The 27,911-nt window shown below is 41.5% G+C and overlaps 1 protein-coding gene across 2 annotated transcripts in view; it reads left to right on the top strand.

Moving 5' to 3' along the window:
- LOC142565493 (LIM domain-binding protein 2-like) overlaps positions 1 to 27,911 on the top strand; it is a 398,298-nt gene that overhangs the window by 353,317 nt on the left and 17,070 nt on the right. The window contains exons 4-9 of one of the 2 annotated variants that reach the window (XM_075676267.1): positions 3,006 to 3,081; positions 3,429 to 3,531; positions 5,860 to 6,032; positions 18,457 to 18,522; positions 19,119 to 19,241; positions 22,289 to 22,378. In XM_075676267.1, coding sequence (XP_075532382.1) covers positions 3,006 to 3,081; positions 3,429 to 3,531; positions 5,860 to 6,032; positions 18,457 to 18,522; positions 19,119 to 19,241; positions 22,289 to 22,378 — 631 coding nt within the window. Of the gene's footprint in view, positions 1 to 3,005; positions 3,082 to 3,428; positions 3,532 to 5,859; positions 6,033 to 18,456; positions 18,523 to 19,118; positions 19,254 to 22,288; positions 22,379 to 27,911 lie in introns of both variants that reach the window. The other variant, XM_075676266.1, reaches the window with a different exon arrangement.

Genomic DNA, 27,911 nt, shown 5'->3' with positions numbered 1-27,911 from the left:
ATATTTTCGGAATTATCGAAAGTGAAAGCCAGAAAGCACCTCAATGCTCGATCTTACGTTACCGCCGAGTACCTAACGTATCACAAATAGAACAAAAGACCAAAAAGAAACTGTCTTTTTTTCTTTCTCTCCTCTTTTTGGAGGGAGGGGGGAGCGTGAAAAGATTTATATGCCTCTTATTCGTATGTGCACCTCTTACGTGTAAGCCAAAGAATATGGGAATAGAAAATTCATAAAGCATTTGCACTTTTCTAGACTTTCGTAGCCGACATTATATTTAAAAGCTGTCCTTTTAGGATATCTACTGCTTCTGCGCTATTGCACAGCGAGTTCATTATTAATCTAAGCCACCGACTTTCGTAGTGGGCATAATGTTCTTTGAAGTTTTAGAGCTTTGTTATGTTGCGCTAACTGAGCAGTGCATGTTTAGTGAAAGCAGGGAAGGTATTCTGTAAGTGTTGATCTACAGTGACCATGTCCATTTCGTATGGCGCTGAAGTGCTGATTGGCTGTGGCGCCTCGCTGCTGCGGACGCGCAGCCCAGATCAGGCAATCAGAACTTCAGCAGATGAAATGGATATGTCCACAAGGTGCACTCTTATATAATACCTCCCCAGGAGTGGCAGACATATATTTTGCAGCATGGGCATGCGCGGCGCCTAATTGGGGGGGGGGGGGGGGGGGACTAGAATTAAGGTATGAGCTCCCCTTAGCCTAAAAGGAGCCTGTACAGTGACTCTAAGCCAAACTACGTTGCAATTCCCCCCCCCCCACACACACACACACTCAAGCACGCACTCTTTCTTTCTCTCCCGCATCCAGATTTCCTTATTTAAACAGCTATCCCTTACACCTCTCGCTTTCATAAAGATATCTTTATTTTTGAACTCATCTTTTTGAAATCGCCCACCAAATCAGAATTTTCTCTAACCGTTCCCTGAAAGGCCGTCTTCGTCGAAAACGTATCAGGTGTCAGTGAAACGAAATGTCTCTTTATCAGGCCTTACTTGCGATTTTATTCGTCCTATGACATTACTGGTAAAAAGAATATCCAGGCTTTAGAGCTGGGGAGGCTGCTATCATAGCCCGTCCCGAAATACCAGGCGCACGCCGTGGTGGCGCAGTGGCTGTGGCTTTGCGATGCTGAGCCCGAGGGTGCGGGATCGAATTTCGATAGAGGCGAAATGCGAAGACGCCCGTGTACCGTGCATTTGGTGCACGTTAAAGAAACCTAGGTGGTCAAAATAATGATATCTTGGTTTTGGCACGTAAGGCTACAGAATTTTTTTTTAATTCCAGGCTACGCATCAGCTCTCAGACTGCGATTCCAACGATGCAAATATGACCCTCTGAAAGCATACGCATCAATATTCTTTCTTGTTTCATATTCCATCACAGGAACTAAACAGTGTGTACTCCGTATGCGCCCCTCCCTATTAGCAGGCCATGGGGAGGGCGCATGGCTTCCCCTTGGCCTATGCCCTATGTTTCACAGTAGTAAAATTTCGAAGACTGCAGAGTGAAGAATACATTCACTCCCCTGAAAATAGGGAGCCATGCAGATGTTCTTTAATCTTTAGCTGAGCCTGGTGGCGTTGAGAAAGAAACCTGTATGCGCGTATTTTCGGCACAACCCTTGCTGATATTAAATGAAGTGAATCGCATGCTAGTTCATACGATGTTAATAGCATGAAACCGTGTTGTAAAAGCTCGATTTCGCGTGGCCCTGTGGAATACCCCCGCCCCCTCCCGTAACATGTCACAATAAAGCAAAAGATCAGTATGAAATGTTAGTTTATTTCTTTTGTTTTCTTCCCACTCACAGCATATCTTAATGGATAATCCGTTGTGTGTTTTAGGTCGTCAGCGAGCTGTGTGTGTGAGCGAAAGAAACACGTTTTATTCTGCTGCCCATTTTGTTGGAAATACCTGACGGTCTGACCAAGGAACAATGAGAAGACGTCAATGTGTTCATAATGTTTGGATGTTTGACTATGTGTTCAAATGTATTACTAGGCCGTCTCAACGTGGCGCTGCGCTGACAGTGATGAAGCGACGAGGCGCACACGACAGCGCGGCCGCCCGTGCGCGCGGTTGAACGGGGATCCCTGGGATTCACGCACGCCGACCGCTGCAGCAGGCGCGAGCGGCGGCGCAGGCGGCGCGTCGAGAGCGCTCGCGCGCGCGCGGTGCTCCCCTTTCGGAGAGCCACCCCCGCCGGCCAAAATGGTACGACCCTGGACCCGAGCAAGGTCACGCCGTACCAGTACAATGCACGCTCCACAAACCGGCGAGCATCGCGTCGCTTGGACAACGCTCGCGGGGAGGCCCGTTGATAGAGTCGGTGGCGGCGCTCCGCGCCGCGTTTGCCTGCTGCCTCGATGCTGCGGGGCGCCCGCGGCCTGCTGCGGTCATGAAGAAGGCGTTTTGACTTGTGCACGCTGTTGACGCATCAAGCCAATAGGGAAGTGGTGGGACACACGAGTGTTCGTCGTCGTAGCGGCGCTGTGTTTATGAAACGATGTTGACTCTAAGCCTAACCGGCGAGCGGACTACACGGAGGCGGCATGTTTCACGTCTGCTCGTTCGCGATCCGCGTGCGTGCCAGCTGGAATACCCGTGTTGATTGAGCGGGACAGCATCGTACCACATAGCGGCAGTGGTAGTACATTTTCCGCGTTCCTCACTACAGCTACTGAGATCGTCTTCGCCACGTGTATTTTTTCCCTCGACGCGTCATCGCGTCCTGACTGAGATGCCGTCCGTCGCAGGTGATCGTGCTGCGTCGAGAAAACAGCGCTTACCTGTGCTCCATGAGAGAAGGCCTAGGAACTGATGCACAATCATGGACTCTTGAACGTTACTTGGTTTCATTAGTGTAGTGTGCTGCGTTTGATCCTTGTCCACCAGCCAAGCCCACCAATGAAGTCGATGTTCGGACAAAGCATGCCCGGCGGTCCGCCGGCAGACCCATTTTATTCATCGCCGTTTTCGTCCTATTTCAGAAGACACACGCCGTACTTCGGCCAGCCGGACTACAGGATCTACGAGATGAACAAGCGGTTGCAACAAAGGACGGAAGTAAGTGCACTGTTTATTTCAGCATTGTAGAAGGGCGGAATGGCGGCTTTTGTTTCCGCCTTTGCAGTTTTAATGATTATCTGTAGTACATTAGCTTCGACAATAAGGTGTGCCTAACCAGTGCATACAAGACCGGTATGACTTGCATGTGTTGAAACTGATTCTATATGCAAAGTAGATCGTGCACACTTGTTTTGCGCTATGTCGCATTGGGCCTGCGAGCTTATTTCCGAGGCATCGCTTGAAAAAGTGGACTTTTTTTCGCAATAGCTACCACGCAGTTTACGCCTAAGCCATTATATCATATTCACTGGATCCTTTTATTCTCCGTGCTTATTTTGGTGCAGGAAAGCGACAACTTGTGGTGGGACGCGTTTGCGACAGAGTTCTTCGAGGACGATGCCACCTTGACGCTCACATTCTGTTTGGAGGATGGGCCAAAGCGTTACAGTAAGTGAATTAATGTTTGCAGCCAAAAAGTATTTTAACATTATTAATCTTGCTGGTCAAATTGCGGTACTTACGCTGCTCTTTGTAGCTGCGTAAGTCATCGTAATCACCCTTCGTGCAACGGAGTTTTTTTTTTTCCTTCTCCGTGGCGATGACCAGAAATATGAATGCGATAGCGAAATATTTGCGTAGAATAACGTTTTTCGTCGTGCACATGCTGCGCGTAGAGCTTTCTCAAACTTTCGGGCTCTTTGCATTCAATTGGAATGCACCCAGTGGTTTGTATTCAGGATTTAATTTGAAATTTTGAGAAGGGACAGAGTTAATCTAAATAGGAGTGGCTACTAAATGTGTTAAACATCACTGCTGGTATTTTAACGAGTGCAGGACAGCAACATGAAGTGTCTATCGTACGTATCATTTATGTAACTTTTATTTCCTTTGATGCTTTGGGATTCAAAGCAAGCACTTATATTTCACTTGTGTATTGAAGCATGTCAACTTAGCTGTATGCAATCTTATTATATATGGGGGGTATGATTTTCAGAATTGATTAGTGCAGCTTTGTGTAACAAATTTTTGTATCTAGTGTTTTCATTTGAACTAATTAAAAGCATGATCACATCAAAACAGATGTTCAAGTTCTCTGCAAGTTTCATTGCACTCGTGCTTCTAGGGTAAAGGATGTTTTTGTATTCCACATTTGAAAACACTGCTGTATGACAACATTTGCACTTCATTGTATTGCATGACCATTCAAGAAGAGTGTGAATCGATGAACTTACTCAGTTCCTTGCCACTTTGAACTCTGCATTCATTCCAGCATGGGCTGATCAATGTTTTAAGGGAAAAAACCCATAAGGGGCCATGTTCGGTACAGCAGTGCCTTCGGTGCAGAATCAGCAGTTAATGTTCAGACGCCAGTCCTAATGTTGTTCATTTCACCTGCATGAATGCTCGTGGTCCAGTATTTCAGTGATTTGGCCAGCTGCTATGGCTAATTACTGTTTCAAGGATTTGGAATGGAGGTGTATGAATAGCTTGCATGGCAATAATTGTGGTAAGTATGGGACAGAGAAAATGCATTTGACTTGGTGCATATAAAGTCTTGTTCACATATTAATACGAGATTTAAAAAATCGATGTAAATACTAACTTAGAGTGAAGCTGTATATTACATTGGGAATCTGGTGAGCTCCCTGAGGGAGCATGACATCACTTCATCGAAGTTCGTAATTAATGCACAGGCTACCCGAAACAATGCTTCTTTGCTTAGGTCATGGATAGGTATTGTGGGATGCATTATGATTGCTTCCTGTGAACAATGTATCTAGAAACCAAAACGTAGCCATTTACTTGGAGTAGTAGTGAACAGTTGTTTATGCTGGCTGATGTGGCAAGTATTTGAGGTGATCAATAACGCTGCTAACACTTCTTTATCCATGTAAAATGCCTTTAACCATAGTGGATTGGTATGCTTGCTCATAAGGTAATGTTTAATTCCTTCTTACCAAATTCATGAATACGAATTGAATATGGGAAATATTTAATTCTTATTCGAATCTTTGATGTTTGTGCATCTTTTATTCAGAAAGCTTGGGTTGTTTGTATTTTACTTGCATGCCACTTCTTAAATGTTTCCGGGGTCATTGCTCATTTGACCTTGTGAATTACTTAGCAGCTTGTTTCGGTAACCTTGGGAGAGATTTCACTGCTCCCCTTTGTAGCTATGCAGCTTGGGGTGTTTCTCTTATTTTTTTTTTTTTCACCAATGGCCTGGGGGGCATGTTGGACATTGTAATGCACTGGTTGGGAAAAAAAATATCACTTCTGTGAGTGTTACATTGTGAAGTAACCTTGAAATGCAGGCATGTTGAAGGTACATAAAGTGCTTTGTAGTTGGCCAATAAGTCAATAAGCCGAAAGTTTTGCTTTGAGAAGGAGAATATAGAGTGAGTATTTGGCTTGTGCAGCTTTAGGTGACACAGCAGCCAAATATCAACTGTAGTGCATGGCACTCAGAAACCCTATTTTTTCTTCATTCTTCCAAGTGTTGAACTGCTATCGAATTGTTCACAATGGCCCCCAGAGCAGCTATAGATGTGGGTGAGCTTCTTTTGTAAGAATGCTGGCATGTACACTTGATGTTCATGTCACAGTCCATGAGTGTGTTACTGCAGAACTCATTTTATGTATTTAGGCATACCCTATCAAATGCTGTCAGATTCCTTATGGCTAAAAGAAAAAAAAGTTACATTCTTATTGCCATAGTGCCATGTTTGTTGCCTCATAATATGTTTTGTTTATATGTTTTGTTACCCATCGCAGCCATTGGACGGACCCTTATTCCACGGTACTTCCGGAGCATATTCGAGGGCGGCGTCACGGATCTTTACTTTAACCTGAAACACCCCAAAGAGTCATTTCACAACACCACTATCACACTGGACTGTGACCAGTGCACCATGGTAACACACCATGGGAAGTCTCCTTATAGCAAGGTGAGCGTCAATGATAAACACAGGAGGGCAGTGGGGAGAGTTTTGTGTCTTCGATAACAGCCTACGTGCTGTTTGGATGTGGTGAAGGACACTTTTCTTTTTTGTAAGCAGCATGTTACCTATTAGCTGTAATTAATATATTGTAGTGTATTATTGTAGTGTGTTATTTGTACACAGCAGCCTTCTGGGGAACCATATTTTTCAGTTTTTACACATTTGTTCTGCATTGCTTGCAGAATGTTATGAATGCTATGAATTTGCAATTTTGCTAAGCCCTAGCAGTTACTACATCTGAGGAGCTATTGTGAATACTTTTGGCTAGCAGCACCATCTTACATTTGCGGCGTTGCTGTGGGGCCTTATCTGAAAACAGTGCTGCTCACTCGGGCTGCTGGCATTCACAGGGTGCAGTTTCATGTGCAGCTGTGCTTTAAGAGAAATCTGGGCACTTTCATGTTTTTGTTTTGCTTTACTTTCTGCTGTGGGATTCCACAGATTCGAGAAAATGAAATTAGCAACTCATTTTGCCCAACTAATGTCATTTAGTAGAGATGACCTCAGCAAATGGCCACTTATAATTCAATCAGCTGCTGGCTCAGGTCTGTGCTGAGGCTGCCATTGGCCAAGGAAATGCTGCACCTCTTACCCTTATAGCTCTCTTACCCACTAACTCACTTGTTTCATTTAGCAGTGCTCAAAAACGGTACACACATTACTAGATTGGTTATGTACAGCATGGTAGCGGGGGATCAGTTGACTGGTTGAGGAACTGTGAAAGAAGGTAGTGTAACTAGTTGAAGCCCTATATTTGCAGCGTCTTGATGTTACAGTTCCTGAGGTTCTCTTTTAACTTCTTCGGTGTGTCGTTTACTCAATTCCTCCGAAGAGTCAAGTACACTTCCTACAGAGGTGAACTTTTGCAGTCTCACTTTGCTGCAGCGTGGTGCTGGAATTCTGTGCAGTGCAGTTCTTTGGTGCCTAGTATTTCACTGATGCAAAATTCCAGTGAAAGCAATATGAATGACTTGTGGATGTCCACTTTTAGTTGCTAACAGATTGGTCTTGCATGCAATTGTGGTTTCTTCAGTAGCATATACAAGCATCACATTGTTCTAACAATGTCTTATGATGTGAATGCATATAGAGTGATTGTATGACACCAAGTAGCTGCTTAGACATTATACACATAGTAGATGCAGGCATGGTGCTTTTGCAGAACAGTATCCTGGTGATTCTATCAGTATTAGCTGTGTTAAATGGGCTAGTTTTCAATGGAGGAGGTGAAACAGCAAGATATGCCATTTAACCATTTGGGGTTAAGACAAGGCCACTTAAAAAGCAAGCAAAAGCTGCATCTCAGTGCCACAGACACATACACCAAGGGACTTACTTTGCGAATTAATTTAATTTCTTCATTACCATCTTTTGTGCAGAGTGGCTGATGTTGGCGAAAGTGGCAGCATGTGGGCCAATTGCAAAGAGCATGAAAAATGGAATTAATTATTGCGAGACATGGCCCCAAGTGACATAAATAGCTTATCAAGGGTTCTCATAGCAACAGGCAATGGCAACCCAGCGTCCACTTTTTTACTGGCTCAGATTGGCTTTTGCACTCCTCACTGCCTGTGTTGGTTATTGTCACATATGAAAGATCTCATCGCAGTTTTATAGTTTGATTAGTGCTCTTTTTGTCAAAATGTGCAATTGTGAGCAGGTCATTGCAAATGGTGCAGAGGCTTAATGACCAGTATGCATGGCTCCTGCAGTAACAGGGCATGAAGACTTCAAACTGGCTGAAGGTCACATTACTTAAATGCAAAACAGAATTCTCATTAGTGATCTAGCCTTCTTTTCCAGGTACAAGCTGAGGCCTGAAAAATGCAATCCTTGGTTGCGTTTTCTACCTTGTCGCCATTGTTAAAGCAACTTTTGAACTTGAGGGGTAGAATGGTTTACTTTTCTGCTGGGAAGTCTGTTCTGAGTAAATTTCTTTGAACTCGTGGGATGGGCTGACTGGCTGAATTATTGATATGATTTGATACTTTAATTAAGGCTATGGGGTTTTATGTGTCATAACCAGGATATGATTATGAAGCACAATATAGTGGAGGACTCCAGATTAATTTTGACCTCCTGGGATTCTTTAACACGCTCCCAATGCACAGTACATGGGTGTTCTTGCATTTGGACCCCCATTGAAATGTGGCTGCGGCAGCTGGTATTTGATCCTGTGCCCTCGGGCTTGGCAATATAATGCCAAAGCCACTGTGCCACCACGGCAGGTGGTTTGATATTTTGCCCACTATATACCACATCTACTCTATCCGTATACACAGTGGAATACCTATCATGCTAACAAGAGTATAATAAAAGAAAATGCATTGCAAATGTGGCTCTAATCTTGTAGGCCCTGAAAGAGAAGTAATTTTCTGTCTGGCCGTCTAGCCCAACAACACGTCCTCTTGCAGCATATTTCACAGAAGCACCCAGATTTACTATGGCCATAATAACCGGTATTGGGATAAGTTGCAAACTCTCTGCAGCACTTACATGGCTTACTACATTGGCCTAGACCATGGTGCAGATATTTGGTGGCTTCTCCTAAAGAAATAAAGAATGGTCCCTTTGCTAGGTGCTTTAGCTAAAATGACAGAGAAGCTGACCCTGTGAGTGTGTGTAAACCATTGAATCCTTCCTGAGCTGCCACTGCAAGGAAGAACAAAGATGCTTGAGTAGAGGCTTGTATGTAGAAGCACGTGATGTGATTCGAGTATGCAGTGCTCTTGAATATGTGACTATGTACTAATAGTACAAGTATTGCAGCTAAAACTTTGTTCAAAGCGACGTCATTGCTGTTCTTTGCTGCAGGGTATGTGCCCTATGAAAAAAAAAAACTGATGCAGGAAGGTATGCAGCTGTTGTAGCCTTAATGCTTTGCATTTATTGTGCAGAGAGTATGTCATGGGCTTGTGTTAATTTGGTAGTGAGATGTGATGTTGCAGCAAAGTGACTTTATTTTGCCTAGCCAAGTAGTAAATTCATGTTCTAGTGGTAAATAATGTGTTGGTTAGATGTGGGCATCATGTTAAATTTGTTTTTAATTATTCCTGTCTTGCTGGTGGTTATTCAATGTAGTTCGAAATCTGGGGCCTCTTACTTTCTTTAATTGAGCATAGTTGTTTTTATATAGCCTGTTCTTCATTAATTTCCATTAACTTATGTACCGTATAGACCTCGAAGATCAAATGTATCCCCACGTGACTCTTTCCTCACATTGATAATTCTGGCCTATCAGTGGGAGGAGCAAATCTTTTATGCACTTAAACACGTTACCGAACATATCTATAAAGGATAGATTTCACTTATATATTCACATCAAGTCGCCTTTTACTAGTGAACTAAAGAACGGCACTTTGAAATGTTAAGTACAAGATTTGATTCAATAGCTGTGCAAATAATTAGCTGTTGTTACATTATGCGGCTGCAATACTATCCTTAGCATGGTAAAACATTGATACACAACTTGTTGGTCATGCAGATCTGTTTTATAGCTAAATACGAAAGTAATCTATTCTGCCATGTTGCTATAGAGGTTGCTGTATAGGGGTTGCTACTGTGTCTCTGTGTTGTTGGGGTTTTGTCTAGTACAGTACAGGTCTAGAAAAAAGTTTATGCCTTTACTTTGTTTTCATGTTCTTTAGACATACGTGGAACATATCACAATATAAAATCTGCTGTATAGCATCTTATCATAAGATGCCAACAAACAAAGACATCGAGGACAACATATGGGAAATTACTTGTACTTACTAATTGAATTAAAGAAATGATAATGAAAATGAAAGTGGATGAAAAAACAACTGGCAGTAGGTGGGATACGAACCAGCGTCTTTGCATTACGCCTGCGATGCTCTTGCCAGTTTAGCTACCGTGGCGCCGTTTTCCAGTCCACTTTCTGGGGTATTTATGTTTTTGCTACTGTATCTAACCGTGAGAGTGTTAGCCAGTGCCACCACTCACAAACCTGAAAAAAATGAAATTATGGTGTTTTACATGCCAAAACCACCATCTGATTATGAGGCACACCGTAGTAGGGGACTCCGGAAATTTGGACCACCTGGGATTCTTTAACGTGCACCTAAGTACACAGGTGTTTTGGCATTTCACCCCTGTGAAAATGCGGCTGCCGTAGCCGGGATTCAATCCTGTGACCTTGTGCTTAGCAGGCCAACACCATAGCCACTAAGCAACCGCGGCGGGCAATCGCAAACCTAGGCGGTGGTCTAGGTTTGTGAGTGCTGGTGCTGGCTAACACTCCCAGGGCTAGTTCTAGTAGTAAAATATAAACACCCCAAAAAGTGGACTAGAAAACGGCGCCGTGGTAGCTCATTTGGTAAGAGCATCGCACATGTAATGTTAAGACGTGTGTTCGTATCCCACCTGCAGCCAGTTGTTTTTTCATCCACTTTCATTTCCATTAATTTAATATTTCTTTAATTCAGTTAGTAAGTAAAAGTAATTTCCCCTATGTTGTCCTTTTGGTGGCTTTGTTTGTTGGCTTCTTATGATTAATAAATATCAAGCCCCTTGTTTCCCTTTCTTCTTGTGTATAGAATCTTGTGTTTCTGGGTTTGTTTTCTGTAAATTGGAAGTCTTCCAGACTTTACACTCACAAGGTGGCCTCCCTGTGTTTTGTCTAGTCTGCAGCACTTCTAATTCATGTGACTGATGCAGGGTTAGGTGACGGAATGAAGATTCAGCCAGTCATCTTGAATTGAATCAGTAGTAATCTTCTGAGTCATAAATACTGATAAACAGTTTGTGCCTGTTGAAATGCCAGAATTCTAATATTTTAGGTGAAAATTTCTGTGAACATTACCATGAGAGCAGTGTCATTATAGATTGCTCTTTAATATAAACCTTCCATTGCTGCCTTCATTGGCTTTACGTTCTAAAAACGGTAGGCTCTCTGGAGCAGCAGCGTTTGATGAAGCTATTGTCTTAACTTTGTCATCTTAGCCTCCCACAATATGTTGCCCGTTTTCAATGGTTATGCTAAAAGTGTTTGTAACTGTGCTCCTGTAAACTTTTAAAAAGCTTTTAATTTGAAAATTTTCTTCCCAGACCGTTTTGCATCTATTTGCTGCTTTCCAAGTGCTCTAGAAGGGTTTGTCGTATTGAATATTTTAAGTTGCTTAATTTTGTTAAAAGGGTGGTTTCATCAATTGTTTTACTCCTTTACTATGGGGATCTAGTCTAATAAGGGACTGTAAACTAGGCACCAGCAGCATTTTATCTTGTGTATGAAATAGCACCAGCAGGCATTTGCATTGGCAGTTTTCTTGTCATTGCATTGCTTATGAGTTGCTTCTTTTAAGTGTGTGTTTGTTCAGAGGTAATGTATGGCCTCAAATGTATTGCAGATAATTTGTATGGGCTGTCTTGGTCTTCGAATTTTGGCTGCAGGGTTTGCTTTTACAGACTTGTATGTAGTGGTGGTACGTGGAAGAACATAGCCTTGTGTAGAGAAGCAAATGGCTGTGGGTTGCTGTAGCTACAAGCACCTCAGTAGGGTTCAGTTCCAAAAGCAGTTACAGAAATATTGCTAATGATAACTCAGCCTGTGCCATGTGAATTTAAGTGTTTTAATTTCCCATGGCAAAGGTGAGCACAGCTCTGACCAAGTTGTTCTCATTATTGCCTTTAGTTTCCATTTCTGCTGGAAATTCATTGATATATCTGTGTCCTTGTGCATTACATATCAAACATATTGCATGACCAATGTGATGTCTTGATTTTAGTCTTTTTTTTCTTCTTGCTCTCTTTTTCCTATGTGCTCTCAAAGCTTGTTTTTTACATACAGTTGGCAGAGCTGCTGTACCAGAAAAGCCAACGTTTACATTGTACAGTGAAGTCCCAGTAATTAGAAATCTGTTCATTCAAATTGATGGAAAACTTGAACTGATAGGTTGGTGCCAGCAGAGTGGCATGTATTTAAATAGAGAAAAACTCCCACAAATTCGAACTTCTAGAACCACGAAACAGTTATTTTGAACAAAATTTCTTGCTCTCAAAGACCACCTCTTAGACAAACCTGAGCCAAAGGCCGTAATAGTCCATACCATGGAAATTTAGTCTTTTAGCTTTGAATTATATGTTAGGCCCACAGTGCTGCCTCTTCACGGAAGTGGTGTGAAGTACGCTACAAGCAGTGTTTTATCACAGTGTCATTGTATTCCGCGCTTGAACGGACAAGCCAATGAATGATTTAGTAAAGAATTGGGCTTTTAAGGTGTTCCACATCACCAATGAATGATCAGCACTAAATGCTGTGGCATCATCAGGTAGACACATAGTGCATGGGGGACACCAGTGCTCTTATCCTTCCCATTGCATTCCCAGCTCGAATTTGCTGCACTTGCTCAGCGATCCATCATTTTTGCACCAGGCCTTTCTTAAAACTTCAAGGTAAGGCACTAGGCCTTGGTGATACTCTACAGTTGCTGATCAATAATTCAGATAGCTTCGAGGAAATTTCAGGCCCCTTACCATGCACAGTTTGAGACTCTGTCCTGCCCCGCCTGGACGACCACGTGCCAATTTGGCCACCGAGTTGACTGAGTCGAACAGAAAAGTGATATTTTGATATTTCGCTGGTGCCTCTTTGAAACCGAAAGTAGCGATCTGCCTAGTCATTTAGCCGATACAGCCATAGGTGATTGTGCCTGAACAATGGCACAAGCCAAATCATGCCGCTAAGTTGTGAAGAACTGCACTTGTGGTTTGTCACATGAATTCCGAGCATCCAGGTTAGTTCATTTAAGTGTTAAACTGCAACACGGTCTAGGGCGAGTTCTTTGACTGCTATAACAAATTTTTATTAATTCAAATCATCAGTCAGTTTCAAACAATGTCAACTTTACCCTCGATGTCTCTGTTGGAGAGGGTGGCGATTATGTGAGGAAACTGCCAGACACTGACTCTTGCGAAGAAATCCATGATCATATGGTTATTGGAGTGCGTTTGGCCTCTGATTAGGTTGCAGGAGATGGAGATTTGGTGGATTTGGAGACCGTAAAACGGTCAAAATACAGGCGTACCAGGTCGTATGCAAGCACATGTGCATGAGTGCCATAACATTCTGACCGGCCTTTTTGGTCGCTTGTGGAATAAAGACATTTTATAGCGAATTCGATATCTTGGAGTCCGTTTACTTGAGTGTTTAGATGATTCCCATTGATTGCAATTTATTTATAGTGTAAAGTGCATTGAATCACTTAACATGAAATAAGAGTAACACACATACACACAGTGTGTATGTTCCTCTTCTTCAGAGGTACCTCTTTTGTGTTAAGCGGTTCAATGTGCTTTTCACTAGCAAGTATGCCGTACCAACTTGCCCAATCTTCAAATTCTGCAAATTATTGGTCAGTGACCGCATTGTGCACTGTACCACAAACGTTGCCAAGTGCAATATTCAAAAGTGCTCTCTCTTGTTCATACCTCGTTGTTCAAACCCTTGTAGTACCCGCCATTGTTGCTCATTGGCTATGGTGTTGGGCTGCTGAGCACGAGGTCGCGGGATCGAATCCCAGCCATGGCGGCCGCATTTCAATGGGGGTAAAATGCGAAAACACCCGTGTACTTAGATTTAGGTGCACGTTAAAGATCCCCAGGTGGTCGAATGTTCCGAAGTCCTCCACTACGGTGTGCCTCATAATCAGAAAGTGATTTTGGCACGTAAAACCCCATAATTTCATTTCATTTTAAGCCCTTGTAGTTCAAATTAATGAAGTTCCGCATTACATAAGCTTATAATTCTGAATGAAACTGTAAGAAATTCTTAGTGTGGTTGTATCGCAATAGTCATTAATGTCATGTGGGGGGAGTTTAATAATCACTTACCACTATTGGGTGCACGGACAATACCGTGGCGCCATCTGCCGGCAATGCCTGGATTGCATGTAAAGTTGGATAGCATGCCATAGTGTCTGCTGCAGGGCCGTCAGTGCTTCGTTTTTTTTTTTTTTTGTACTACTGTGGAATTTCGGTTGTTTTTATTTATTTATTTATTTATTTATTTATTTATTTATTGGAAATACTGTAAGCCAATGATTTGGCTCAAGAAGGAGGGGCTTCATGTAAAATACAAAAGTATAGAATCAAACAACGTAAGAGATGAACGCCAGAAACAATACATGTAAAACAAAAGTTGTTTGTTTTACGTGCAACAATGCTTGTTCTTTGTTTTGATTATAAAGTTTTTTTTACACTGTATCATAATATCAGGTCTTTTTCTGTGGCAATTCAGGCCAGATATTGCTTTAGCATAATATCGCATAAATAGAAAGCAGGGCAGCCTCTGCAGAAGCTCAACGGTCGTTAAACACTTTGACACATATTACAGCGCGAATATACATGTAGAAATAACAATTTCCACTCTGTCTGAAGCAATCAGATACTGGAAACTAGATATATTTGACTAATTCAGCCAGTCATTCGCGTGGAACAGCAACGTACCTCGTAAACCAATGGCATTTAATTGGTTTGGACTTGTTAAGGGATGTTGCCATAGATGTTCATGGTTTACTTGTACATATTATTATTTGTATTATTATTTTACTTTTTCTTGGACAATGTGCGCACGCGCCTGGATCGCATCGTTCGGTTCCGTCATATTGTCTTTTGCCATCTTGCATGCCATGAAATGCAGGTCTAATCTGTACATAGCTTTCCGCTGCAAGTATCTTCCTCACGTAATCTACCAGCAACATTGTTGGTGAATAAATCTCTCTAGTGGCATTCTTGGGTTTTACCAGCACGCCCGCTTATTAATTTATTGTATAAGAAGTGTATTGTGTCATCTAGTTTTATTTCATTTGTATGTGCCCCAGTGCACCATAACCCAGACAGTGAAACTTGTAATTTTCCTCCTGTTTTATCACAGCTAACGTTCAAAAAAAAGAAAGAGAGAGTGTAAGGCTACTGTCATAGTTTTGTTTTGTATGATAAATTTGACATAGCTTTAGCGCTTTTTTGTATCGTAGTGGTCAAGGCCATCTTTATTTATGCTTTATATAAAAAAGAAACACGCCAAATGCATATTTAAAAAAAATCTCGATCAGTCGCTGTCACCAACTGTAATCTGGCCATATCTTGAATGCTGACGATGTTTAGAAGCAAGTTAACTTAGCGATAAAAAAATACCAAGGAGTGGACTTTAACCCATTGAGGCTGTCTAAAAAAATTCTGTCCAGTTTAATTTTGCATAGACCAGCTGTTGTCGCTGCATTCTGAATGAAAAATAAGGCAGAGCAAAAATAAATCTTGGCATTGGCTGGATATTTTCTGCGATAAGCCTATTGAAGATATCTAGAAAACCCCCAGCAACTTTGTTTTTGTTCTAATACGGTAGTCAATACTATTGAACTACAAGGTACAAGTTGATGGGCAATCGAAATAAAATATACATCCTAAATCGCGGAATGAAATAGCCACGTGCGCCCTCGCCACGTGATCCCACTTTCGTGATGTCACATGATCCTACTTTCGACGCAAGAACAATTGCTGCGCTGGCACTTCCATTGGTGGCCATCATGCCCAATATGAGTGAAACTGTAGTTCTGTTCTACTAGATTATGGGGAGTGATACCATCCAATTAAAATGTGCCCCTTCAATCAAGGGTCTGCACCTAATGTCAATGATGTGTTTCAGATTGTAGTAAGGGGAGAATGGTTTGACCTGTATCAGATTGCCATTATTTATAGGCATACTATGATGTTAAAAGACTGGATACTATGTTTAGTGGTATAATCACAGTGTGCTTGCTTCTCAGATGTGTAGGGTGAATGCTTGGGAACATGGGATGAGGCAAACTCTTATAGAGAACGGCAGCCAAATAACACAGGACAACACGGGTATTGTACTAAACTAGTAAAATATGGGAAAACTTGTACCATGCTTACACATGACTACATTAAAGAGTGAATTAATAGTTTTTAGCATATTATGGTGCATAGTCTCATTCGAAAAGTTGCTGTATTATAAGAGAAAACATAAGGGAAAAAATAAACTTGGCTTAGTTTTTTTTTTTTTGTTATAATTCTGTTGGGCAGATTGTTTTGCTGTTAGGTGTTCAAGTGCATCTACTGTTCAGCTGGAAATGTAGAACCTATCAATTGGAACAAAGTTATTTTTTCTTTACCTTGTGAACAGGCTCTCACTTTTTTAGTTATTAAAAGTGGTAATGGTGCCAAGAAATGTTAAATTATGCTTGGTCAGCTAACCTGCTTTTACATTAGCGTTTTCATTTAGAAACTGAAATTACACTAAACATTGCTTTTTTACTAGCTATTGAATAGTTCATATGCTAACATTTCTTACTGAGCCAAGCACATTATTTCGTTGGAAACACATCTGTAAATTGGAAAGCTTGTTTGATCTTTATATGTACATGTGTTAGTTGTTCATGATGGTTTCCCTAATGGTACTAAAGTTCATAGCTCATCTTTTGCTTCTGGAATTTGTGTCAGTGCACAAAAGTCTGCATTTTGAAGAAATATGCCAATGGAGATGCTTCTTATTTAAAGGACATGGCCATACATATGGTTGCAACCATAGTAAACATTGTTCTTCCCCTCTGAGGATTTTTCAAAAATGTTTTTAACTCGCTTATGGTGCTCTGCCTAATGATCTTTACTGCTATCCTGCTGCAAGCTTATTAATCTTTTGAAGAGCATTCAGCACAACAGGTGAAACCAACAAAGCAAGTGGCTTGTTTGTGTCCACTTGTTTCATCTGTGTTGTCTGTTGAGCTTGAATTTGCTTTAATGTGCCTTATCAACAAGGGCGAACCTCTACATTCCTCAGGACTTTCTACCACAAAGGACTGTGCATACTTCGAGAGTGCTGTTATGGCAGTGCTGCGAGCATGAGAGTGCACGGAGACCTTCTGGCAAAAATATGTGGACACTCTGTGAAATAAGGACAGTCACACCTAACCAACATAACTATGCATGTGTGCTCTTTGAACTGTGCTTAATTCAAGCCATCCTGTATCATTGCCAGTAGTCTCCATTATGCACAGTGCCATTGCATGGCGTGTTTCTATATATATATCTTTTGTGTCCTCTTGTGCTTGCTAAATCAGTTGAGAAATTAATGTTGCTTTCCTGGTATTTCACGTGTACAAATTTTGGTGTGGCCTAGCATGTGAACCAAGATTTGCAGAAAGTGGGAATAAGTGTGCGAGTGCTATCGTCAAGCTGCCTGTAATATGTATTATTTCTTTTTGCTGTTGACTTCAGCCAAGCCTTGCTGAAAATCATTCCCCTATTGTCGTGCACCTGCCACCTTGGATTGGCAGCTATGGTGCTTTTCAGCTAAGCATCAAGTTACAGGTTCAATTCCTAGCCATTGGTGCTGAATTCTAATTGGGTTGTAATGCAGAATTACCCATGTGATGCCATTTCGGCGAACTTTTAGAACCTGTGGTGGTTCAAGTTAATCCCTGCCCTCTGCTGTAGTAGCTCTAACAGTCCAGGTGCTGCTCCGGGATGATAAGCTCCAGCAATGATTATCATCCTGTATTTGAAATTTGTATGGCCAAATGTTCTATGTATACTTCAGTGTCATGCGGTTCATCTTCTGTGCCTACATTCATTAAGTATGGGGGAGGAGGCAGTTTGTGTAATGTACTTCATTGGTAAAGCTAGTTTACTGCCTGTGAGGATGTGCTTAAGCCAGTGCAGTATCTTCTGTAATGTGGGAGCAAGGAGGGAGTTTCAGTAGCATGACCTGTTGCTCAGGTGGGGGTCAGGTGAAGAAGAGTCTGCTCCGACTGAGGATATGGGAGAGGAGGCCTACCCTTAATTGATTGGGTTGCCATGGCGAGCTGACTGTATTGATCCCGTTGCCACGGCAACTGCTCCACTTGTTTTGGCTTCTCGGTTCACTCTCTGTCCCCTCCTTGGTATTGATTAAAGGGCGGGCCTTTGCAGACTGCTTCCCGCCCCTTTGGAGGAAGCAAAGGGGAGCAAAACTTTGTCAAAGTATTTGCATACAGCTTGGCTAAAGTTGACCAGGATTTGCTGCACTGCAGCGGAGACGGGGATAGAAAGCACTAGGGTTCTAGAATGAGGAATTCCTCTGAGTATTGCTAGCTAAAGTGTGTCTGTTTTCGTTTCCTTATTTTCCCTCTGGTTGCTGGATATTCATTACCTGACTTACAAATTTTGGACATTTCTTATAACTGCGCGAAAAAACAAGGACACAAGAAAGAAATGTACACCACGCCACGAGCGCAGTTATAAGAAACGTCTAAAGCTATGAAGCAACTAGCCCGCCAGAACATCCTTATAAATTTTGTTTTACTTTATTGCAAGTTTCTTCCACTTTCTTTTTTCATTTTTATTTTTGTTTTAGGGCCTTGGTGGGCAGTACCCAACAGATCCCCTAAAGGAGCAACTTGCCAAAGACAATGCTGTCATTGTAAGTGATACCATAAAATGTATGTTCAGATTGTGTGAGTGCATTTACTGAGCTCTCCAGCCAATGCATGCACTATAATAACGCACATTAAAACATTACCTTATTTCTTGTTGGTTCAACCATATGCATATTTTAGAAGAAGAATCTGTTTTGGAACATTCATTTTAGATTGTAGTAAATGCTATAGACTGCAACTGCTCACTGAAGTTTTTAGAATAGAGTTGAGACTAATTTTATTTCTTTCATTGCCTGAGCATGCAGCCTGGATGTCAAAGGGGCACTGGATCTGTTACTTGCACAAGTTGAGATTCTGTTCGATTCTCAAGTCCTTGAGCAGGCTGTGAAGTAATGCAGATATCTCTTGTCAACTGAATTCTGAAAACTTCAACCCTGAGTGCCCGTATGTTTCATGCGTGACCTGCGTGCTTTTTTTTTTTTTTTTTTGCGAAGCTGTGCAGTGTCTCAGTTTCTTTTTCTTTCTTTTTTCCTCACATATAACTATTGACATTATATTGCTCTGTTTTGGGTGTTTGTGTGTATAGTGGTGAATTCATATTTTTGTCAAAGCTGCTATTCTGGCTCTGCCCTTCACGTAGGTTTGCACAGAGGGCCGCCTCATCCTTGAGTTCACTTTTGACGATCTGATGCGCATCAAGTCTTGGCACTTTGCAACACGCACACATAGAGAGCTGGTTCCACGAAGTCTAATTGCCATCCAGGTGAGATATGCGGTACGTTGCTCAAACTTTTTATTCTAACTATATAGTATAGCATTCCAGAGATGCCGTATAATTAACTTATTTTATGACAGTACAGTCAAAGACTGTTTAAGAGGCACATAATTTTATTTGCCTTCCTAGACTAGCAGTAACACTGTTTGTGGAAATAATTATATAGAAGTATAATGCCTTCAGAAGGATGTGCCACTGGAGGGAATAGGATGGCTGGGGGTTAGCGATCATGTACTGCTGTTATATTGTCAGTTCTTAAAGGTCCCTCACCAGGTCTGGCCATTTTGAGCTGACAAGCGCAGTGCATACAAGCGTGCTAACGATAGTTTCTGCTATGTATTACATCCCTGCGTGCCACGGAAAGAGCTTAAATTTCAAACCAGACACCATTTACACTTCTCGCGGGCACCGTGCTCCCAGCCAGAGTCTACGTATATCGCACAAGTGCGCCTACGTACATGGCAGTGATGTGACATCGCTCTTAGTGGCACACGGCTTTAAGGATTATTCAAAGCAACAGCAGTTATTTGTTTGACCTGTTGCTTCAATGGACAAATTAAAGTTTCAAGATAATAAGACCTACATACTGAATGTCTGCGTCTTTGTTATACTCCATACCGTAGCAAGAGAGCGAAACTATGTCATTTTCTACCATGTTCCAGCAAGCGATCATGCTCTGTGATCCGCTTGAATCTTCCTCAGTGTTCGCGTAGCGCTGACTTATACTGCTAGTCAGTTGTTCTCGGGCATGGCGCACAAAATCTTGCGCTGCGCGAAACGAGACAAACCCAACAGCTCGTGTGAGAGACTGTCAGTGAAAGTGTGCTGCACAGAGGAAAAGAAAGAAAAAAAGGCGGTGCTCATTTCGTGTGCGTCACACAATTCTCCACCTTTGGTATGGGAGAACACAGGGAAAGAATTTCGCTTGCAGAGGCTAGACGGGTGCAAGTGGAGAGAGTGTTGTGTTGGCAGTGACGCTCGCCTCCTGAAATCATGAGTTTGCGGCACTGATATGTTTCTGTCTAGACTATGAATGAACCAATTCGAAAAATTCTTGTGGTAGAACGCTCCGTACCGGGTACGTAACAACTTCCAGCGTATAACCAAAATTTGCTATGTGGCCTGGTGAGGGCCTCTTTAAGAACATAATTCCTTGCTTTTAGGAGGCCATTTGGCCTTTTCACCATGCAGCTTATACTGCTTATTAACTGTTTTCATGGAGCTTTCATGCTGGGAACTGAATGCACATAACTAAATGGCCAGATCACAGGCATAACTTCGTCAGTCATTTCTGGGCAGCGTGCAAATACTCCGCTAGTGGGACGTGTTCCGTCTGTGTTCTTTGACATATGTATCAATGCAAAAGCCTGCTTATTGTTGTTTCAATACCTGCTTACGGTTGTGGTATCAGCGTTAGATCAGATGTGTCACGGTGACAATGCTACAGACTCATACTGGTTGTAAAAAGCTTGGCATGCAAACAAGTGTAGTGGCTGCCACAAGCAGAACTGTCAGACAGAACTTTCGAGACATGACTAGACACTAATTGGCTACACTATGGTTTACTGTGATAAATTTATGGCTGTTTTCTGTGTGAATTACAGCACTGTTACGCTTTCCAACTGACAGTGGAATGTGTAGCTGACTTCACATCCAGACTACAACAGCGTGCACATGTGTACATCTACATCATTGATACTTGCAGTATTAGCAAACAAACCCAGTGTAATAATCTCTTACTGATTTGTTTGGCTAGGGAGGGTACCCCTAAAATAGTAGTAATGTTTTGCTTATCTGACACTTATTGCAGTACCCATTGCTAGTGCAAGGCTCTTCACATCAGTGCGACAAATGCTGTAGCTTGAAGAGCTACAAAAAGAATTAGTTAACCCTTTGAGGGTCAATGACGTAAATCCAAAAATGGTTGATGCCCTATATTTATGGCGCCATCTGTACATTTAAAAAGTGCGCCAATTTCCTTACTTCTAATTTTCTATCATGTGCTGCCACTATGTGGGAATACAGGGAATTTTTTTCGCACGCCTCCCTCTCGGTGCATGGTTTGTTTTAGAGCTAGTTTGCTCCCGTGCATCTATATACTACCGCTCGCAGATTGGTGCACGCGCAGGTGGGTGGCGGTTCGGGTTTTGTTCCATGGACAGTTTCGGCTTCTTGCGCTTGCAAAACTGATGGCTATCTCGTTACCAATCGCTTAAAGGGCCAGTGCTTGTTTCTCGCGCGTTTAGTGCTCACAGGTGTGCACTTAGGAAGGATGCCGCCCTGCATGCGTTTTTTTTTTTTTTTTTTTTTTTACACGTGAAAACTAATTGCCTCTGGTTCGCGATAAGATGAAGATTAGTGGCAGTTTGTCGCACATTTTGCTTTTTTGAAGGGCACACAACCACACAGTTTTCTTGAGTGCACTCACCTATGCAGTTCGATTACGCTGTGGACGTAAATATTAGTGTAAGAGCAGGAACATTTGACACTTGCGAAATATTCTCGTGTGCGCATTTTCTAAGCCTTGAACTATGTGTATAACAGTGCATCAAATTTTTAAGTCGTGTAAGTTTATTTCGTCTTTTTATTTTTTTTGTTCATGAATAAACAGTACATATATACCAATGCAAAATATTTCTTTCTCACTTTATGGTCACCCTAGAAAAATGACGGAAAATTTTTTCCGAAATAGGTCCGTCAGAAGAATTGGAATCTGCAATAAAAAAAAATCGGCCCCAAAAGGGTTAACACTTCTTTGTTAAAGCACAGTTAAGCTTCCTAGATGTTCTGTTGCTGAGCGAAATCGGCATTTAACTTTGTTCATTTGCTGCCGACATTCGTGCCCTTCATTGTTCCAAGTTTTTCTTGTGACTATATGTACCCGCTGTAAAGTAGTTTTTGAATATGTAATTACCTAAATGCGTCCAGTGGTATAACTCTATTTACTTCCAATCCATGCAGTGCGCATTCTTGTTTTACACATGGTTATGCATCTGCGTTACTTTGCGTGTATGGTGCTTCCTTATGCCTTTCAGGCTCAACAGCAAGACCCAGGCATGCTAGAACAGCTGTCCAAGAACATCACGAGACAAGGCCTCACAAATTCTACACTGAATTACTTGAGGGTATGTAAATGTGCTATGATGGCAGGTTTGTATATTGTGTGTAGACTGTCTTGCCTGTGCTCTTGGTACCCCTTGCTGGAACTGCCACAGTTCAAATTAAAGTGATACAATCGCAAGGCAAAATGGCCAGTAATGACATCCATGTAAATGATGTTGTGGGGTAATTTTCACTTAAGATTCACTTAAGATCACTTAAGATGCAGAAACCTTTTGCCTCTTTCTCAGCAAATTCTTAGTGTCTCCATATTGAGGGGTGCTATTGGCAGTGAACATACAGTATTATACCAAAGTTCTGCTGTAGCTTGTTGGGTATGGACAACCAGGAAGTATCGGCTACCCTGTTCATTGCTCATGACCTGCCTTTCCTAAGCTTTCTCTTACAGAGGCCATTCTTGTATAGAGACTAGAGTGGTACACAAATATTCATTCCTTTCTTCCATAAAAAAAATAATAATTATTGCTATTGCATGTACATATATATTGCATTAGTATGCATACAGCTTTGTTGTTTTTAGAAAAGAAAAACATTTTTACAGCTGCTGACTGCTGTTTCTAGGAGGAATTGCATTGTCTTATCTATGGATGTTATTGTAGTGTCAGAACTAGGGGTATGCAAATAGTAATTTCCCTAGCCAAAGAAAATATGAATTGAATGATGCCAGAAGCAAATTAGATAGACTATTGAACATTCATTTAATAGTTTTCAAGTAATGAATAGCCATTTTTCAGATATAAAGTGATGTTGACACCCTAGTATTCATAATGTTGGTAAGTTTCTGTCATCACAAAGCCAATGATGTAGTGTAGTTTATTAAAAGTAAAAAGGGAGCATTAGGAACAAATAGACAGTTTGTTTGCATATTCGTCGCTCATTGGTGAGTGCGAATGGTGGTGGTGTAGTCTGAAGAGACTGGATCCATGCTCCACCACTCAACTTCTCGTGTTTCATGCCTACTATAGCCACAGGGATAGAATTTATTGCATTTCTGCTCAAGTTTTATACTTGATTGTCCTCAGTTGATGATTTTAAATGTTTGAAAAGTATTAGAAAAATATTTGTATTCATGAATAGTTACTAAATCGATTCATTATTTCAAAGTTTAGAATATTTGTGCACCCCTAATAATCATTGTCACTAAAGGGTAGTATGAAGGTGAGTTGAAGCATGCTACATTCTTATTTCAAAAGACTGATTTGAACACTATTTCATAAGCATTACGCATTCTGCATCATGTGTTACTAGAGGCCTTGATTTCTTAGTATTTCAAGACATTTGGATGTGTAAACTTATTGGCACTTCAGTTTGGTGCCTTGTACTTTCATGTCATTTTTTATATCTGTGGCAAATGCTTTCTTTATCAAAATCCTATCCAAGACTTAGCCAACTTATGAAAATAATTGCTTTGAGGGTTGTCTGTAATAAAGGAAAGACCATTTTCTTAGTTTAAGTGTACCATGTATCATTGTGTGGCAAAAATGTACTACAATACTTTGTCGCCTGTCATATTACAAAGTGTAATATATGGTGTTTTGTGCCCAACCCTCTTACAGTGACTGTACACAGAAAGATAAATAAGGATCATTCAGGAACACTTGACATAGTTTAGAAACTGGAAGCCCATATGAACATAATAAGGCTACTAGTTAAGCATAGAATGATTATATAACATCCGAACATCTGATGGCTAGAACCAGTGAAGCGTAACTGAAGCACTACATGTGTTGTAGGGTTCTGCTTGCACCACCACTCAGCAAAGTTCCTTAACTATTCCTTCATGGCAAGTCAAAATGGCATAAACCTTATCATGAAGGTAATATTGGTTGGCCCAACAATATGGTCATATGATTCTTAAAATAACTTAACACTCTACACAAATGGATACAGCTGTGTGTGGCTACCACTTTTATTACTGAGTTGACAGTACTTTTTCCTTGCACATAACAAAAAAATGCAACTAGCTGCAAGCATTTTTTTATAACTATTCGTCTAATGGTCATGTCGTGAATGTAAATTGTGTCCACCAAGCTAACCTTGACAGGTAGTTCTGTGGAGGTCCCAAAAATAAACTGCTGGGAGATATATATATACATGTATGTATGTACATGGTAACATCAGTTGCATGCACTAAAATTAATCTAACTTTCGGTACTGGTTCAGCTACAAATATGCCAACTGATTATTCGGTGGTTCTTTTGGTCATAAAGATATTATAATTGCTCATTTACCGTAACTATACTATGAACTAGTATAAGCAAGTGATAACTATATGTAATTGGTTTCATTGGCATAAAGCTGCCCCATTATTATTTAAATTGCATGAATGTTCAGTTGAGATAGCCCGTATATTGGCTTTTCATGCTTCAGTTTAGCATACATCTGTTGTAATGTCACAGGAAACTTTGGTGCTCCCAACAAACCACTCTTGACAGTAATGCAAGCTTCTTACAGTCCCTTGGCAATGTAGTAAAATCTCTTTAACTCAATTTCCAAGGGGTTGCTACAAATATTTGAATAATACAAAATTCTAACTAATAAAAGTCAGAAAAAATTGCTCGGTTAAGGAGCGTATGTAGTCCCACATAGCGTGAGCACGTGCGTGCACCCGCTGCATCACGTTGCTGAGAACAGCAACATCTATAGTTCCAACGCACTGGCGCAGTCAACATAACCGGACACGGCCAATGCGGTCCGACGTGCCTGACGTCGAGATGGCTCTTGCTCTATCCGTGCGTTCGTCGACCCACAATGCATGGCGCATGCTCCGAAGAGAGCAGCCGATAATGTGCGCATCGAAGTGTAGAGGGAACGGCATTTTGGTTGACGCAGCGCAAGTAGCGTAGCATGACTGACCGCAAGCGACATGCGCCGAAAATGTCGGACTTTATACGCTTCTTTGCACTGCTGACACTTGCCGCAGGAGCAAAGGCTGCGCTCTAAAATGCACTTACGAAATGCCCACAACCTGCTGCGATGTTGGTCTCCGTTGTACTCTCGTAGCTGCACTGGCTGCATGTTGCTGAATTCCACTATATGTACAGGTGGTGTCCAAAGACCATCCCAACGATGCTTTACATTGAGTAACAGCCACGAATCTCAAAGGCTGTGCTTTTTGGTACTGCAAGCACCAATAAATGTTGCGGCAGCCATTGTTTTAGATATTACTTTCTCGGCAGAACACCTTGTAGAGAAAGAGCATAGCCTCCAAGATGTAACATGAAAAAAAAGAAAATAAATAAAAAGCAGCGCTGCGTCCGCATTTTCTTCTAGAAACTTTTGAGACAGGGGAGAGAACTGACCTGCAACAGAGGCGTTTGGCATGCCTGGCCAGGTGCAAACGCATCTCTCTCCAGTGGGGCCTAGACGAAAAGCTCGTGGAGGAAAAAAAGAAAGTTGGGAGAGAGCATTATGTCACACAGCCAGCCTTGGCAACTGAATGCTCCGTGAAGCCCAACACACGACCTCTTACGTCAAGATCACGGAGCAAGAATTGAAATTTGCTAAGGCGTTTGGTTCTCAGTAGCTATGCCAGTACTTTTTATTTGGTGCGCATTTGTTTGGCTACGCTGCCGTGGCTCTGCCTGCAGAGTGAGAACACTGAAACCAACCGCGCACTTTGACGTGCGATCACATGCTGGGCCACCAGGTTTGTCTTCAATCCCATTGTGCGATGCTCTCTCCTAAGGTTTGCAAAGCTGCGTAGCCCACGCGGTGAACCAGCGTTGCCAACGTTCTCCCGTGCACTAGCACTCTCCCCACCCAGGATGGCGTGGAGTTTGAATTATCGTGAACGGCGCACATTTCAGTGTGAATTAGCGGGATGCGTTACATATTGCTTTCAATATGTTGGACGGACTGCGGTGGCTACTTTGAATTATCCAAAAGTTTGAATTAACGAGTTGTGAATTAACGAGCTTTTAGCATATTGAAAAAGCGTTAAGTGTCTGTGAATGCATGCATGCTGACATATGTACAGAAACGAACATCTTATTTCTTGCAAGGTGCACAAGTAGGTGTCACTGAAGTTTCTTCACACATACAAGGTATTTGCGGGTGCATCGGCAAAGTGTGCTTTCTCAGTGACCTGCAAATAAGTTTATACTCACAAATGACTGTACCATGGATTTCTTTGTGCCACATAAATAATACACTCGTGAAAATGTGAATTTCTTTCCTTGTGTTGTGGTAGTGCTTTGAACTTTTAGGCTGCTTTGGTCGGACACAGCATTCACACAAACAGTGAACGTGCTGTTCTGCATTTCATGTGTTCCAAATTATCACTGCATTACAGTTGACCATGCAAAACACTTGCATAATGTTTAACAATTGTGAAACCACTAACAAGCGACACTTTCCCAGTGTTAGTTGCACTATGCTAAGAACGAAACTATCCAAAGCACGTTGTAAACCTGAGCTGTTGCTTACTTTAAGAATTGTATTAGTCCTTTGAATGCTTACTCTGCCACACTTTATTCATTTTTTCACTCCTTCTATCTGTATGGCACAGCTTCACAGCAGATGTTCTTACATCATGCCTTGTATTTCATTCCATTGCATGCTGTACAAAATTATTGGTCGGTATTAAAGGGACACTGAAGAGAAAAATAATTTGCGCTGTATAAATTGCCTTTCTACAATAGCAAGAAAGGCCACTCTTGCCATTAAATGAGCTTGGTAAGCCAAAAAAGATGCAAAAGAATATACTGGTGGCGACACCACCTTCAAGTTCCCGCAACAACTCGCCATGATATTACGGATTTTGAAAACTTCTGGTTAACTTGTAATTGATAAAGATTGACTGCATTGTATTCTAAAAGAGCCAAAGACGGAATTTAACAAGTTTCAAGAACTTTTACTGAGCCACAGTGGCTCAAGTATGAGAAAATAGATTGAAAATGTGACGTCACACTGACGTACCGGCACCCAGATTTCAGCGCGAAATTCAAGAATTGCAATTTTCCCTTTGTTTTCTCTTGCAATGGTCAGCCTCTTATAAGGGAATCAGCAAAAATAGAATTTTTAAAGTATACTTTAGTATAAACTGTTAATGTGCTTCTCCTTAGTGTCCCTTTAAGAAAATAAGAACAGTAATATGTAACCCCGTCTCACATAGCACTTTCAAAGTTCTTCATTATTTTATGATTCGCACTTAACCAATTTCAGCTTCAACAAAATTGCAAAATGGTAAATGTTCAAGTTTGCTGCAGATATCGGTGTGTAAAAGTACAGACAGAAAATTTCCAGCAAGTTTCATTCAGATTCTAATAAACATACAACATCCTGAGAAATCAAGGCGTAAACTAACAGTCAGTAGTGTTGTGTTTATGAACCTTTTGTTCATAATTGCTCTTCTACAATAAAGCAAAAGTGTGGTAAAATTATGTTGCCTCTAGTTTGCAGAAAAAAAAGAAACTTGTGTTTAGTGACTCGAAAGTGTTTACACACTGTTTGTTTGTTCAGTTTTTATATTGGTCTCCTTTTTGAATACTGTGTTTGAATTTTCTTCTGTGTGCACACTCTGCAGAATTTTTCACT

Source organism: Dermacentor variabilis, chromosome 1, assembly GCF_050947875.1.
Source record: "Dermacentor variabilis isolate Ectoservices chromosome 1, ASM5094787v1, whole genome shotgun sequence".
Taxonomy (NCBI): domain Eukaryota; kingdom Metazoa; phylum Arthropoda; class Arachnida; order Ixodida; family Ixodidae; genus Dermacentor; species Dermacentor variabilis.
Note: the sequence above shows the minus strand (reverse complement) of the source record. Positions and strands in the feature narration are given on the sequence as shown.